Consider the following 13,531-nt stretch of genomic DNA (forward strand, 5'->3'; position numbering starts at 1 on the left):
GCATGGAAGTAAACAAGTGCACTCATACATTTTGTTGATGCGTTACTGGAGAAACTGCAAACCAAAATTTGTATTTAGATGACAAAATAATGACATTCCAAGGGACAATCTCACACCTGAGCAGGGTCATCCCGGATTAGCACTTCCTGAGGCCTCCAAGGAAAACTCAAATTACTGCAGGAAGTTGAGCTGATTATTCATTAGATAGCTCCCAGTATAGTGTTAGGGTTGTTATAGGGCATGTGCCTTTTGGATAAGGTGTAAAACTAAGATCCCATGACAGGAAGCATTAGCCCTAATGTTCTGGGGCATTCCATTTTGGGAGATTAAATTCTACCCTCCTAAAGCCTCCCTGTACTTTCAATTAGCTGCAGCATTCTTAGCATGTCTAAAACTATTGTTTAGTGTTGCTGTTGGATATTAAACAGCAGTTACATTTTATCGCAGGAGTGGCTGAATGTCAGTGCTAGATTAAATGAAAGGCACTTTCAAAAAGCATGCTGCTACATTTATTTGATTGTTAAAAATAAATATAGGAAAGGAGCGTCCTTTGAATTTTGATCTACCTTTTTGGTAATAGTGCAATCTAGTAGTTTTTTTTTCTATCACAGCATAATTAAAATAGCTCAACAGTACAATAATATATTTATAATTTCTTTTGCACTATAAGTGTGCGTGATGGTGGGGGATAGCTCAGTGGTTTGAGCATTGGCCTGCTAAACCCAGGGTTGCGAGTTCAATCCTTGAGGGGGCCATTCGGGATCTGGGGCAAAAATTGGGGATTGCTCCTGCTTTGAGTTGGGGGTTGGACTAGATGATCTCCTGAGGTCCCATCCAACCCTGATATTCTATGATTCTATGGTTCACGATACAGATGGCCTGATTCTCCTCTCACTTACATCAATGTAAATCAGGAGCAATTCCACTGAAATCTGTGGACCAGATCCACAGTTGGTGCAAACAAGCACTGCTCCTGGGCCCATTGGAGTTACACTAGTGTAAGTGAGAAGACAATCCAAATCCATAGTCCTGTTCCCACAGCATTTACAGTCTAAGAGCTCTATCCTACAAAGAACTGCTTAAGTGATTTACAGGGTAAGTCCCTTTGATAGATAATGAACGGACCCGGGAAAATAGAGGGGGATCACGGTAAAATCATGCTATTTAATTGGTTAGGGTTAGCTTGGACTTTGTTGGTTCCAGGATATTTTAATAGTTGTAATATGGAATGCCTGTTTTTTTTTTCAAATATTAAATTTTCTGTGATAATGTAGCCTCTGGAAAGTGGGAAAGTTGGTTCATATTTTCATATATTGCTGTAGTACGTCTTTTTTTAATGACTTTGAAGAAACAGACATGATTAGATACATAAGCACATAGAACTGTAAGGTTTTTTTTTGGCTGTGCTGTCTCATAGGACTAAAGAGAACAATATTTAATTTTCCTTTTGCTAGTTCTTGGATATCTATGTTAAGTGGACAATTCAAGAAACTGCTCCCCCAAAGTACCTCCATTATGACCCAGTGACATCTCGCCAACTGATGTGTGACCTGTGCTCTCCGGGAACCTATGTAAAACAGCACTGTACAGCTACAAAAAAGACTGAATGTGCACCATGTCCAGATCAGTACTACGCAGAGGACTGGAACAGCAATGATGAATGCCAGTACTGCAATGTAGTGTGCAAAGAGCTGCAGTATGTGAAGCAAGAATGCAACAGTACACAGAACCGCATCTGTGAATGTATTGAAGGGAGATACCTTGAGCTAGAATTTTGTTTAAGGCACACAGAATGTCCTCCTGGATTTGGTGTAGTACAACCAGGTACGTATTTGCTTTCAATATGCAACAGAATTAATTAGAGCTGTACAAAGCATTAAAGACTTGTGGCACTAAAAGATTAGGAAACAAGCTTGTCTAGATGAAATTACAGACTAATAAACAGCAAAGCTAATGCAACCTGTTACCATTGTGACATTGCTTTGGACTATAGCCAAAGGAACATTTCTCAGTGGAATACTCTGCTCCTACTGAATATGTAACTTAACGGTAGTACAAATGTAGCAAATTGCACTCTAATGAGAAACATGATGGATAGCCTCTTTTAAAGGAACATTATCTGGGATACAGTATTTCTGTTCTTTCATTTTGAAATCTGCTGTTTCAAGCCACTGTGTATCTTGACAAACACCAGAAGCATTAACTGATACAGCACCAAGAGCATAATTATAACAATATCAATGTAGCTCTAGAGTCAGAGCAAAACGTGGTAATAATTAATTACCAATGCCCTAAATGGGAACTGCAAGAGAAACCATTATTATTATCATCCAAAGACCAGCCAACTACTTCTTTGTCAGACAAGCTAGTAACATGCTGTATGTCTGGGAGGGATAAAGGCTGTAGCAATGTTGTTTCCATGGAGCATTTTCTTCATTTTAGACAAAATAAATTGTTAAGACTAAGTTCTTGTCTTGAAACAAAATATTTTGTCATCCTGCAAATGATGTGGCCCAGTGTTGTGCTAACATTGAATGTGGCCTAAAAGAAATGGAAGCTGGCATTCTGACTAATCATAGTTACACCATATCCTGCATGCTACTGCATAGATCCATATGGCATTTAAATTGTTTCATGGGCTCTGATTGTGCAACAGTATCTGTGTGCACAGACTTCTATGCCTTTGTTGAATCCCACTGAATTTTGGGTGTAGAGATCCATGCAGGCAAAATCTATGGATTTCTGGGTATAAGGATCCATGCAGGTTTGGGGCCATAGTTAGTATCACTGTTAACTTTGAAACTCTAGTAGCAGAAAAATAAAGGATAATGAACAGGAATTTCACAAGTAGTTAGCATTGGCCTACCTCTATTCCTGTTGAAGCCAGTGACAGTTATATTATTGACCTCAGTCGGAGCAGAGTTAGGCCCCCAGTGAGTATGTTTAAAAGAAGTGAGTTGAGGGCCCAAGTGGACCCAAAGTTTGAACATTCAGCTCCTTATGGATTTGGTATAAAAATCAGCCTTCCTAGCACTGAGTAATTATTTTGGAGTCTGTATTATTGTGTGTTCCACCTGAACAAAGGTGTGAATGTATGCTGTATGGTTGTGGATGATGTAGATACACAGCAGGGTTTTATATGTGACCAGCAATGTAGGTGTATTTGTACTTTTTATGCAACAGAACAGGGGGTTAAAGAGTTATTGTAGATTCCTGGTGGTGCTGTCCATATCTGCCCTGATTGATGTGGCTGTGCTGTGCATACTAGATTAAACAATTCAGTCTAGTAATCCATCAGTCAAGTAATTTGTCCTTTATTAAAACAAAGAAACTGTTTCTGATAGTAGCAGTAGCAGATTCACATGGCTATGATGTAGCCATGGTTGCCATAGAAGAGACTTCTTTCTTCAGTGGTCCCTTGCAAGTCACCTTCCTGTGAGTCAGTATGGGAGGATTTAGACTTCCTAAATCCCTCAAAATTGCATCTTCCAACCTCATTTGTGGTCAGTCCTGTGCTCTGCTTCCTTTGACCTCAGACCTACAAAGCTTCTGTAAAAGTGTATCTTCTGCACATTGGATATAATTCCATCATTGCTGTCATCTTGTTCTCAACTGGTGCAAGACTGCAACTTGCCAGGATTCTCTAAGTATCTCCTTGTTTGTGACAAAATCAAACCAATGGCTGTTAAGAATATGCCATAATTTCAGTATAATTTTTTATACTGAAAGCTATTTAGTTTCCTCTCCCTAGTTGTTTTTAACCGCCATGTTTCTGCTCCATACAACAATTGTCATCACTACTGCATTGAACACTCATATCTTAGTTGTCACACAGATATCCTGCTGCCCAAACAGAGGTCTTTGAAGATGCTCAAATGCCATTGATGAAAGAATGATCCACCGTGTAACCTCTTCAGCTATTGAACCTCCTGCGGTCAACCAGCTACCCAAATAGACAAAACTATTCACTCATTCAGTCTATTGCCATCGACATACAACATCAGCAGGTCATTCATTTCCATTTTATAGGAGGTATGCCTAGCTTTGGTTTATCACCATTGATCTTAAATCCCATAGATTCTGCAGTTAGTTGCAGCTCTTCCAGCAGTAGCTGTAGTTGGTCAGTAGTCTCTCCAAGTAAGGCAATTTCACTGACATACTCAAGATCCCCTAAGGATGAATCTTTAAGTTTCACACCTTCTACTTTGGCCTCAAGCAGCTTTGTCATCAGATTGTCTATTAGAACATTAAATAATATAGATGAGAGACCACATCCCTGGAGTACTCCTGATTCTTCTGAAAACCAGTCTGTAATATAACCGTTGACCCTCAGACAGCTAAATTTATACTGGTACAGGTCCTCCACTAGGCCCACAAGTCCTCAGGCACTCCATACTGGTATAGTAGTATCCATAATTCTGATCAATACACTGGGTCAAAAGCAGTTACAAAATCTGTACATGAGATGTTAACTTCCTTTGGTCACTCTAGTCATTTTCAATAACATTTCGCAGAACGTCAAGTATCAGAGGGGTAGCCGTGTTAGTCTGGATCTGTAAAAGCAGCAAAGAGTCCTGTGGCACCTTATAGACTAACAGACGTATTGGAGCATAAGCTTTCGTGGGTGAATACGTCTGTTAGTTTATAAGGTGCCACAGGACTCTGCTGATTTTGCAGAACGTATATTGCATGGACTGCAGGTTGAACTGTAAAGAAACCTTGTGGTTTTTTGGTTGAGATAGTATTTCAGTTAGTTCAGTAGTATGATCATAAACACCTTCCCTGGGACTGACAACAACAACATTCCCCTATAATTTGAGCAAGCTGATTTAAAAAAAAAAAGAACAAAGAGTGATGCAGCCATTTTTCCAATCTTCTGGAATGTGATCAGTTTCCCAAACTTTAAAGACAACTCTGAAGCCAATGAACTAAATCCAGGCCTCCTCTCATTAGCTGTTCTGATGAAGTATTGTCAAGACCAGGTGCTTTATCTGTTTGACCATAAGCATCACTTCTTCTAATGTCACCAGCCTGTTTTCTACAGGGTTCATTTTTGGATTAAGTTAAAGGTTATGCCTTGATGGGGATCTGTTCACTAATTCACAATAATGCTCATGCCAATGCTTAAGTTGTGCATCAATATCGTGACAGAACTCTCCATTTTTGTTCTTAACTGGAAGAAGCTGTGAGAACAGATGTCCCATTAGGATTTCAAAGTGTCAAAGACACATTTCTGATCATGTCTTTTAGAGGCTTCCTCAGTGCACTGTGCCATATGAGTCCACCATTGCTTACAATCACTTTGACAAGCCCTCGTGACTACTTGTTCAAGACATTTCTTTTCCTGTATTGCCCATTTCCTCTCCTCATCACTGACTCAGCTCTGACTTTCCAGTGCATCCATTCTGCAATGCACCTCTTTTTTTCCTATAATTTGATGGTATCATCTGTAATCCAGTGTTGCTTTTTCATTCTCCTTAGTCCTAGTTGTTCTCCAGCAGTCTTTGTGATAGAATCCCGAAATAAAGAATCCCGTTCTTCTTTCACGGTACACAACTGGTTATCCAATATACAATATTTGTTGGAAATCGCTACCATGTAGCTATTAACAATTACTTCAACATGAAACTTATCAGCATTGAAGCATTTCAATGCAATACATACATGTCTCTGGCACTTTATTAAACAGAACATCATTGTTGCTATTAGGAGCAAATCAATACTCCTAAATACACATACATCCCAGAGGAGTTTAGTCAAGAGTGTCTGAACTAGAATGTGATCCAAGGTTTTATTGTCACCCAATTGATATCAAAATGTATACATATGGCAATTCTTGTGCTTAAACCAGATACCATTAAAATAGTCCAATATCTTGATAGTAGCTGATAAAATAATGCAGATTAAGACACAGGACCGGCAGTCAGAAGATATAGGTTGTATTCCCAATTCTGCTATAGTTTCCTGTATGATCTTCAGGCAAATCATTCAACCTCTCTGTGGCTCATTTTCCTAATTTGTAGACTGGAGTAATAATGGTCACCTCTTACACAATATGTTCTTTGGCTTAACACGCTAATGTTTGTCAAGAACTTCATGATCCTTGGATGGAAGGTACTATAGAAACGTGCAGTAATAAGAATAGAGGCAGGTACAAACTTGAGATTGGTTACTGCCTGGAGAAGAGAATGAAGGGAAGGAGACACAGGAAAACAAAGGAATGTCTCAGAAATAAGTCTTTTTCAACTGTAATGCCCCAATCTCCAAAGTTGCAGAACTGCTTTCCATGTCATGCTCATACAGAAAGAGGCAAGAGATTAAATATCATAGGAGCATTAGCTGAAACTTTTAGAGCTACACTATTCATTGGTATGCAGATTGCAGAAGCATTGCTAGATAAGAAGTTTGATGTAGTGGCTTTTACAGCTAGGTTAGAAGCAAGAGTCAAGGGGCCTGAAACAAAGTACATAAGGATGTCGATTTGAAAGACTCACAAAAGAAGTCTGAGTTGTGTGGGAAGCCTGCTTACTATAGCCATCAAAGGATAATAAAATAATGGCTAACAAAACTGAAGTCATCAATCCAAGACCAAGCCAAATGTGTTAGGCTTCCAGAAGAAGACAAATGATCTAATCACATAATCTTTTGGAGAGATGGGTTCCCAAACTACAGCAGAGTGCATCAACTAAACGGCAAGTTGGCCTCAAACAAGAAACAGAGATACAGACTCTGGCAACACAATAACTTTTATAATCTTCAGGTTTTTAAGACAAGGTAATTGCTGGAAAACTTAAAAACAGTGAACCAAATTTTGTTCTCAGTTACATCTATGCAACATCACTGAACACAATGTGTTTGTACTGGTGTAACTGAGGGTGGAGTGTGGCCTTAGTCTATCAAAAATATGCCTCATAATCAGATATGGAAACAATGTGGTTCAGTGGCTGGGATGCAGGCTGGAGAATCGGAATCTGACTACTGCTCCCAGTTGCCACTGCCTCAGTGTAACCTTGGGCAAATCACTTAACCTCTCTGCTTCTCAGTTTCCATATCTGTTACTGCAGATAAAGGACAATTAACCATCTTTGTAAAGTGCTTTGAGATCCATTGAAGTATAGCACTATAAAATTAAGTATATTTTTCTTCCATGATCTTAGTCCTGGCACCCAGGCTACAAGGCATGCATTGGTGGCACTATAAATCTTTCTGTGGCAAGGGAATCAAAGCAGAGGTCACCCTGCTGGCCAAATATTATCTACACCATCAAAGCATATTTATTCTGGGAAGTGATCCTACTGTCAGACTATTAGACGCTGTTAATTTAGCAGCCATCCAAGAGAACTCATTGCACATTATTTGTTTCTTTTGGATACAAAAGGACCTCACCTTCTCTGGGACTGTTCCTATATTTATACTATAGTATATATAGCCTCTTTGTCCTACAAAATTGATTCTGGCAACTGGAAATTTCTTATTTTAATGTATTTTGTAAACTGATCAGATTGTTTCTCACACTGGTGCTCTCTGGTCTGTTTAGTTCTTGTACTTTACTAAGGTTTGCTATTTTGTAGTTTTAATAACATATGCCTCTTACTTTTGAAATTCATTTTAACTAGAATATGAGTTCCTTCGAAGGATTGATAAGGAACTAGAATTGGGCCAAAATTAGAACCCCAAAAGCAAAAGTACCTTCAAATTGCAAAGAAGAACAGGAATTTAATCTGTCGACCTAAATCAGTCATTATATCTTTGATTCTAGGTCAGATCAAAACTACATGGGGCTTGTTTTCTGGTTTGGGTATGGATGCAATTGAAATCACACAGTAACATCTATTCTCAGGACATTTCACCCCAAAATGACAGAAATTACATGAGATCACCTGATCGTGCAACGTTTCTGCCATTTTGGACCATTTTGCAAGAACAATCTTTGAGATCTGATCCTGTCAAATCCAAACCAAGCCTTCGCCACTCTCTGCACTATGGTGCCCAATAATGTGGCAGGCTTCCTAGGAGAAATCCACTTGGGAGTTAATGCAGATCAAAGCAGTGTTAGCTCTCACTGTGCACCTGCTATTCCCCTCAAGCGGGCACCAGGGGGACAGTCAATGGCAGCACAAATTCTAAGTGAGGGAGGCTGGAGGAGCAGTGCACCAGAGGTGCCATACTGCTTTAACCATGTAGAACCTAGGACTTTGCTGGGTTTCCAGATCACCCACCCTACTCCTTTCCCATTCAGAGGAAGATGCAGAAGAAACTCTGCAACCTACTGGAGTTTCCATGTACTTTGTCCCCTCCTGCAAGTATTTCTGGGAATGAGGACAATCTATCTCCATCTCCCAAAATATGGAGATGCTAATCTCTTTGGAAGGAACAACCTGAAAAAGCAGCATATCCATGGTAGGGGAAAGTCCACCAGAAATTCTCTTAGCAATGGTAGTTGATGCCCAATCATCTGAAATGTGCAGATCTCTGTCAGTTGGACTTTCATATTGTTTATGGCAGCTGTCATTGCGTAATATTAGCAGATTAAAAAGGAAAATCTCTATGTAGCCTTCTGTGGTGCATTATTCTGTCACTACCTTTTAGAGGGTTGGCTATTGCAAAATTAATTTCTTTTAAGTAATTGCACAGAATCACTTTTGAAGTTAAGATATGAACAAGGAGAGCTCTTGCTCTCCTGCACATGTTTTTACTCATTATCTAGTGAAAGCAGAAGTTCTGCGTTTGAGTATATATAAATATACTCTTTATTTCTTGGCTACTTGAAAACTCAGAGATTCATATCCTTTTGTTTCTAAGCAAGTCTTAGAAATGTAAAATTGTAGCAAAGGTGGATTTGCTTATTTTTACGCAAACCTCTGTGCATTTAGCTTTTACAGCAAGTACTCCTAAAATACACTAGATGGAGGCATTTTCAAATGCAAATATAGTCCTCAATTCCAGCAAAGAATTGAATAATAGACTATAGACTTCAGAGGGGTAGCCATGTTAGTCTGTATCAGCAAAAACAACGAGGAGTCCTTGTGTTGCCTTAGAGACTAACAAATTTATTTGGGCATAAGTTCTCGTGGGCTATAACCCACTTCATCAGATGCATCATGCCATGCATCTGATGAAGTGGGTTATAAACCACGAAAGCTTATGCCCAAATAAATTTGTTAGTCTCTAAGGTGCCACAAGGACTCCTCGTTGTTTAGACTACCGACTAATAGACTTTAAGGTCAGAAGGGACCGTGTCTTTAAGTGCATCCTTATTTAATGACGCATTTACTCATGTGTTTGACTTTGGGCATATACTTAAGTCTCATTGGTGTCAAGGAGACTTAAGCATGTGCTTTAAAGTTAAGACCATGCTTAAATACTTAGCTGAATAGGAATATACTGCTGAATTGGGGATATATTGTATGAGCTTTGATTTGAACCAGAAATTTCCTTTGATAGACTCTTCACAGTAGCTGCCTGGCTTAAGTTTCATACATTAATTTTCTCCCTTTCAGTCAATGTGGTGCAGTAATGTTCCATGTTGTCTCAGTTCTTTAACTGTGGGACAATAAATATTCTTTATAACAGCAGTTAGGGCAAATACTGTCTATATACTTTTCCTGATCATACATAATTATTAGCTATTAGGCAAGTATAGAATAATATAATCAATCCAAGAAAGAAGGGTCAATATGTAATCTTGAATTTACCATGTTACTGAACAACAACTTACTTTTAAAGGCTTTGGAAACTCATTTAGATTATGCAATGGCATAATTTGTTATAACTTTGGAAATTCATATTTGAGAGATTAAAAATATTTATTGGAGAAACTTCCACAAATATGCATATATAAAGGAAGTGAGGAAAGTCACAATGGATGAATGGTTTTAATTTAAAGGCCAATATGTAAACTGTATTCAAATTATAGTACAGAACACACACAAAAAGAAGAACCTGCCTGCAACAGATTTAAAAAAATGGGCTGAATTCTACTCAGTTACAAACAGAGTAATTTATTTTAGTGATTGTCTGCACAGATGTAACGGAGCAGAATTTGGACCAATGTTTTGTGCCCTTTAATTGATTCTCAGAAAAAAATGTATATGGAGGAAAATTGAAGGTCAGACACCTTTTGTAAACATTTGAATAAAGTCAAGTTATCTGGTGCTAATTTACAAATGTATGCAAGGGTGAGAAGCCAGTGTGTTTAAAAATATTATTTAACATACTTTTGTAGCATGAGCATCTGAATTTGAGAGACAAGTTTTCAAAATTATACAAATATCTTCCAAGTGAGTGTTCAAGTAGGAACGAGAAAGCATGAAAATCCGAAGTCATGGTTTATTTTTTGCTATTTTCTTTCCTGGTGCACAAAAACTCACACACAATATGTATCTTTTATAAAAGATAGTGGGTTTTGTTTTTCGAAAGGCACCCCTGAGAGTGACACCATTTGCCAGAGATGTCCAGAAGGATTCTTCTCAAATGAAACTTCATCCAAAGCAGCCTGCCAAAAACACACAAACTGCAGTGCACCAAGTCATAAAATAGCACTGAAGGGCAATGCGATTCATGACAATGTGTGTCATGAAAACACGGACACATCAACTCAAAAATGCGGAATAGGTATGTATAATGCCAAAGTGTAGTGTAAGTATCCCAACAAGCATTATTAAAATGGGATTAGCAATGGCTATGATAAAAATTATTAAAACTGTTAGGGGCTCAGATACTACGGTGATGGGAAAACTTTAAAATCTAGTTACTGTCGATTAGATGATATAGAAGGGGTAAGAAGCATATATTTCATAGCTCTAAAGACCAGTCCCTTATTTTAAACATGGTTTTAAAATAGTTTTTCTTACAATTCTGGACCCTCTATGTTTTGTTAGGGACAAACAATTTCAGAAGAATTCAGACACTTGCTGGGATCATCTTGGCTTATTTCACCAAATCAATTCCCTATCATTGCAGGGGCCTCGGGCGTTGGTGTACCTTGGTCCCTTTTGTTATGTGCTTGTGGCGCACAATAGTTTAACCTCTCCTGAAAGCTGTAATTCTAGTCTATCCAGGTTATTGGGGTCAGTGCAGGAGTAACTGGGTGGGGATTAGTGTGTCCTGTGATGTGCAGGAAATCAGCCTAGATGATCTGCTGGCCCCTTCTAGCCTTCACTTCCAGGACTTAACCTATCTTTTTCTCTCTGATTTGTTTTCAGATGTAACCCTATGCGAGGAAGCACTTTTCAGGTTTGCTGTTCCAGAAAAACTCACCCCTAACTGGCTGAATGTACTAACGGACGGTTTGCCTGGGACAAAGATTAATGCAGAAAATATAGAAAGGATTAAACAAAAACGTAGTTCTCAAGAACAGATGTTCCAACTGTTGAAATTATGGAAGCAGCAAAACAAAGAACAGGATATGGTCAAGAAGATCATTCAAGGTAATTCAGACAGCGTAGCAAACACATTTAGAAGTAACTTTTCAAATAGCACTTTTGTAATCTCCTGGAGCCAAATTCTGCCCTGGGTGGTGGGCACACTGCTCACACTGATGCCAATGGGAACTGTGTAGGTGCAACTGTGTGCAGAATTTAACCCTTTATGTTCAACAGAAAGGACCAAATTCTGCCCAGACTCGCAGTCTATGTGACCCTATTGAGTAATATGTATGGAGTGTAAATCAATTCCCCTTTGGGACCATAAGAGAAGGAAATATTGTGATACTCAGGGTCCATACTGCCCTCATTTACACCGGAGCAAGAACTAAAGAAGTCAATGGGAGCGGGGTGTGTACAGATCAGGGGAAACCAGGCTCACAGTATATGATATAAGTAGGGCCCTATCAAATTCATGGTTGTGAAAAACACATCACGGACTGTGAAATCTGGTCTTTTGTGTGCTTTTACCCTATACTCTACAGATTTCACAGGAGAGACCAGCATTTCTCAAACTGGGGGTCCCGACCCAAAAATGGGTTGTGGGGGAGTTGCAAGGTTATCGTAGTGGGGTCGCGGGATTGCCACCCTTACTTCTGCGTTGCCTTCAGAGCTGGGCGGCCAGAGGGTGGAGGCTGCTGGCCAAGGGTCCAGCTCTGCAGGCAGCAGCGCAGAAGTAAAGGTGGCGATACCCTACCAGGCCACCCTTACTTCTGCGCTGCTGCTGGTGGTGACGCTGCCTTCCAAGCCAGGCTTCTGGCCGCCCAGCTCTGAAGGCAGCGCTACTGTCAGCAGCAGTGCAGAAGTAAGGCTGGCAATACCACAATCCCCCTACAATAACCTTGCAAACCCCCACCCTCTGCCCACTAACCCATTTTGGGTCAGGACCCCCACAGTTACAACACTGTGAAATTTCAGATTTCAATAGCTGAAATCATGACATTTATGATTTTTTAAATCCTACGACCGTGCAATTGACCAAAATGCACCGTGAATCTGATAGGGCCCCAGATATAAGCAAGGCACTATAGGTGCTGGCTTGAGAGACCTATACCCTTTAGATATCCACGAAGAGGAATAGTGTGGGCACTGGCAATTCAAAGTCTCACACGTACCCCTGCAAACATGCTTTTCTCTTCTTGGAAAGAGTATGTCTGTGAGGGGAGGGCTCCTGCCTCATACTGGGAATGAGGGGCGATCAACAGGTTATCTCAAGTGCTTATATACAAATGCACAAAGCCTTGGTAACAAGCAGGGAGAACTGGAGGTCCTGGTGATGTCAAAGAACTATGACGTGATTGGAATAACAGAGACTTGGTGGGATAACTCACATGACTGGAGTACTGTCATGCATGGTTATAAACTGTTCAGGAAGGACAGGCAGGGCAGAAAAGGTGGGGGAGTAGCACTGTATGTAAGGGAGCAGTATGACTGCTCAGAGCTCCGGTACGAAACTGTAGAAAAACCTGAGTGTCTCTGGATTAAGTTTAGAAGTGTGAGCAACAAGAGTGATGTAGTGGTGGGAGTCTGCTATAGACCACCGGACCAGGGGGATGAGGTAGATGAGGCTTTCTTCCGGCAGCTCACGGAAGCTACTAGATCGCATGCCCTGATTCTCATGGGTGACTTTAATTTTCCTGATATCTGCTGGGAGAGCAATACAGCGGTGCATAGACAATCCAGGAAGTTTTTGGAAAGTGTAGGGGACAATTTCCTGGTGCAAGTGCTAGAGGAGCCAACTAGGGGGGGCGCTTTTCTTGACCTGCTGCTCACAAACCGGGTAGAATTAGTGGGGGAAGCAAAAGTGGATGGGAATCTGGGAGGCAGTGACCATGAGTTGGTTGAGTTCAGGATCCTGACGCAGGGAAGAAAGGTAAGCAGCAGGATATGGACCCTGGACTTCAGGAAAGCAGACTTCGACTCCCTCAGGGAACGGATGGCCAAGATCCCCTGGGGGACTAACATGAAGGGGAAAGGAGTCCAGGAGAGCTGGCTGTATTTCAAGGAATCCCTGTTGAGGTTACAGGGACCAACCATCCCGATGAGTCGAAAGAATAGTAAATATGGCAGGCGACCAGCTTGGCTTAATGGTGAAATCCTAGCGGATC

The 13,531-nt window shown here is 40.3% G+C and overlaps 1 protein-coding gene across 3 annotated transcripts in view; it reads left to right on the forward strand.

Annotated features, from left to right (window-relative positions):
* The window catches only part of TNFRSF11B (TNF receptor superfamily member 11b), an 87,387-nt gene that overhangs the window by 70,163 nt on the left and 3,693 nt on the right, over positions 1–13,531 (forward strand). For all 3 annotated transcript variants that reach the window (XM_073330262.1, XM_078851430.1, XM_073330259.2), the window contains 3 exons: positions 1,455–1,824; positions 10,420–10,614; positions 11,205–11,429. In XM_073330262.1, the coding sequence (XP_073186363.1) occupies positions 1,542–1,824; positions 10,420–10,614; positions 11,205–11,429 (703 nt within the window). In that variant the 5' untranslated portion in view covers positions 1,455–1,541. The remainder of the gene's footprint in view (positions 1–1,454; positions 1,825–10,419; positions 10,615–11,204; positions 11,430–13,531) is intronic.

This window comes from Lepidochelys kempii, chromosome 2 (genome assembly GCF_965140285.1).
Source record: "Lepidochelys kempii isolate rLepKem1 chromosome 2, rLepKem1.hap1, whole genome shotgun sequence".
Taxonomy (NCBI): domain Eukaryota; kingdom Metazoa; phylum Chordata; order Testudines; family Cheloniidae; genus Lepidochelys; species Lepidochelys kempii.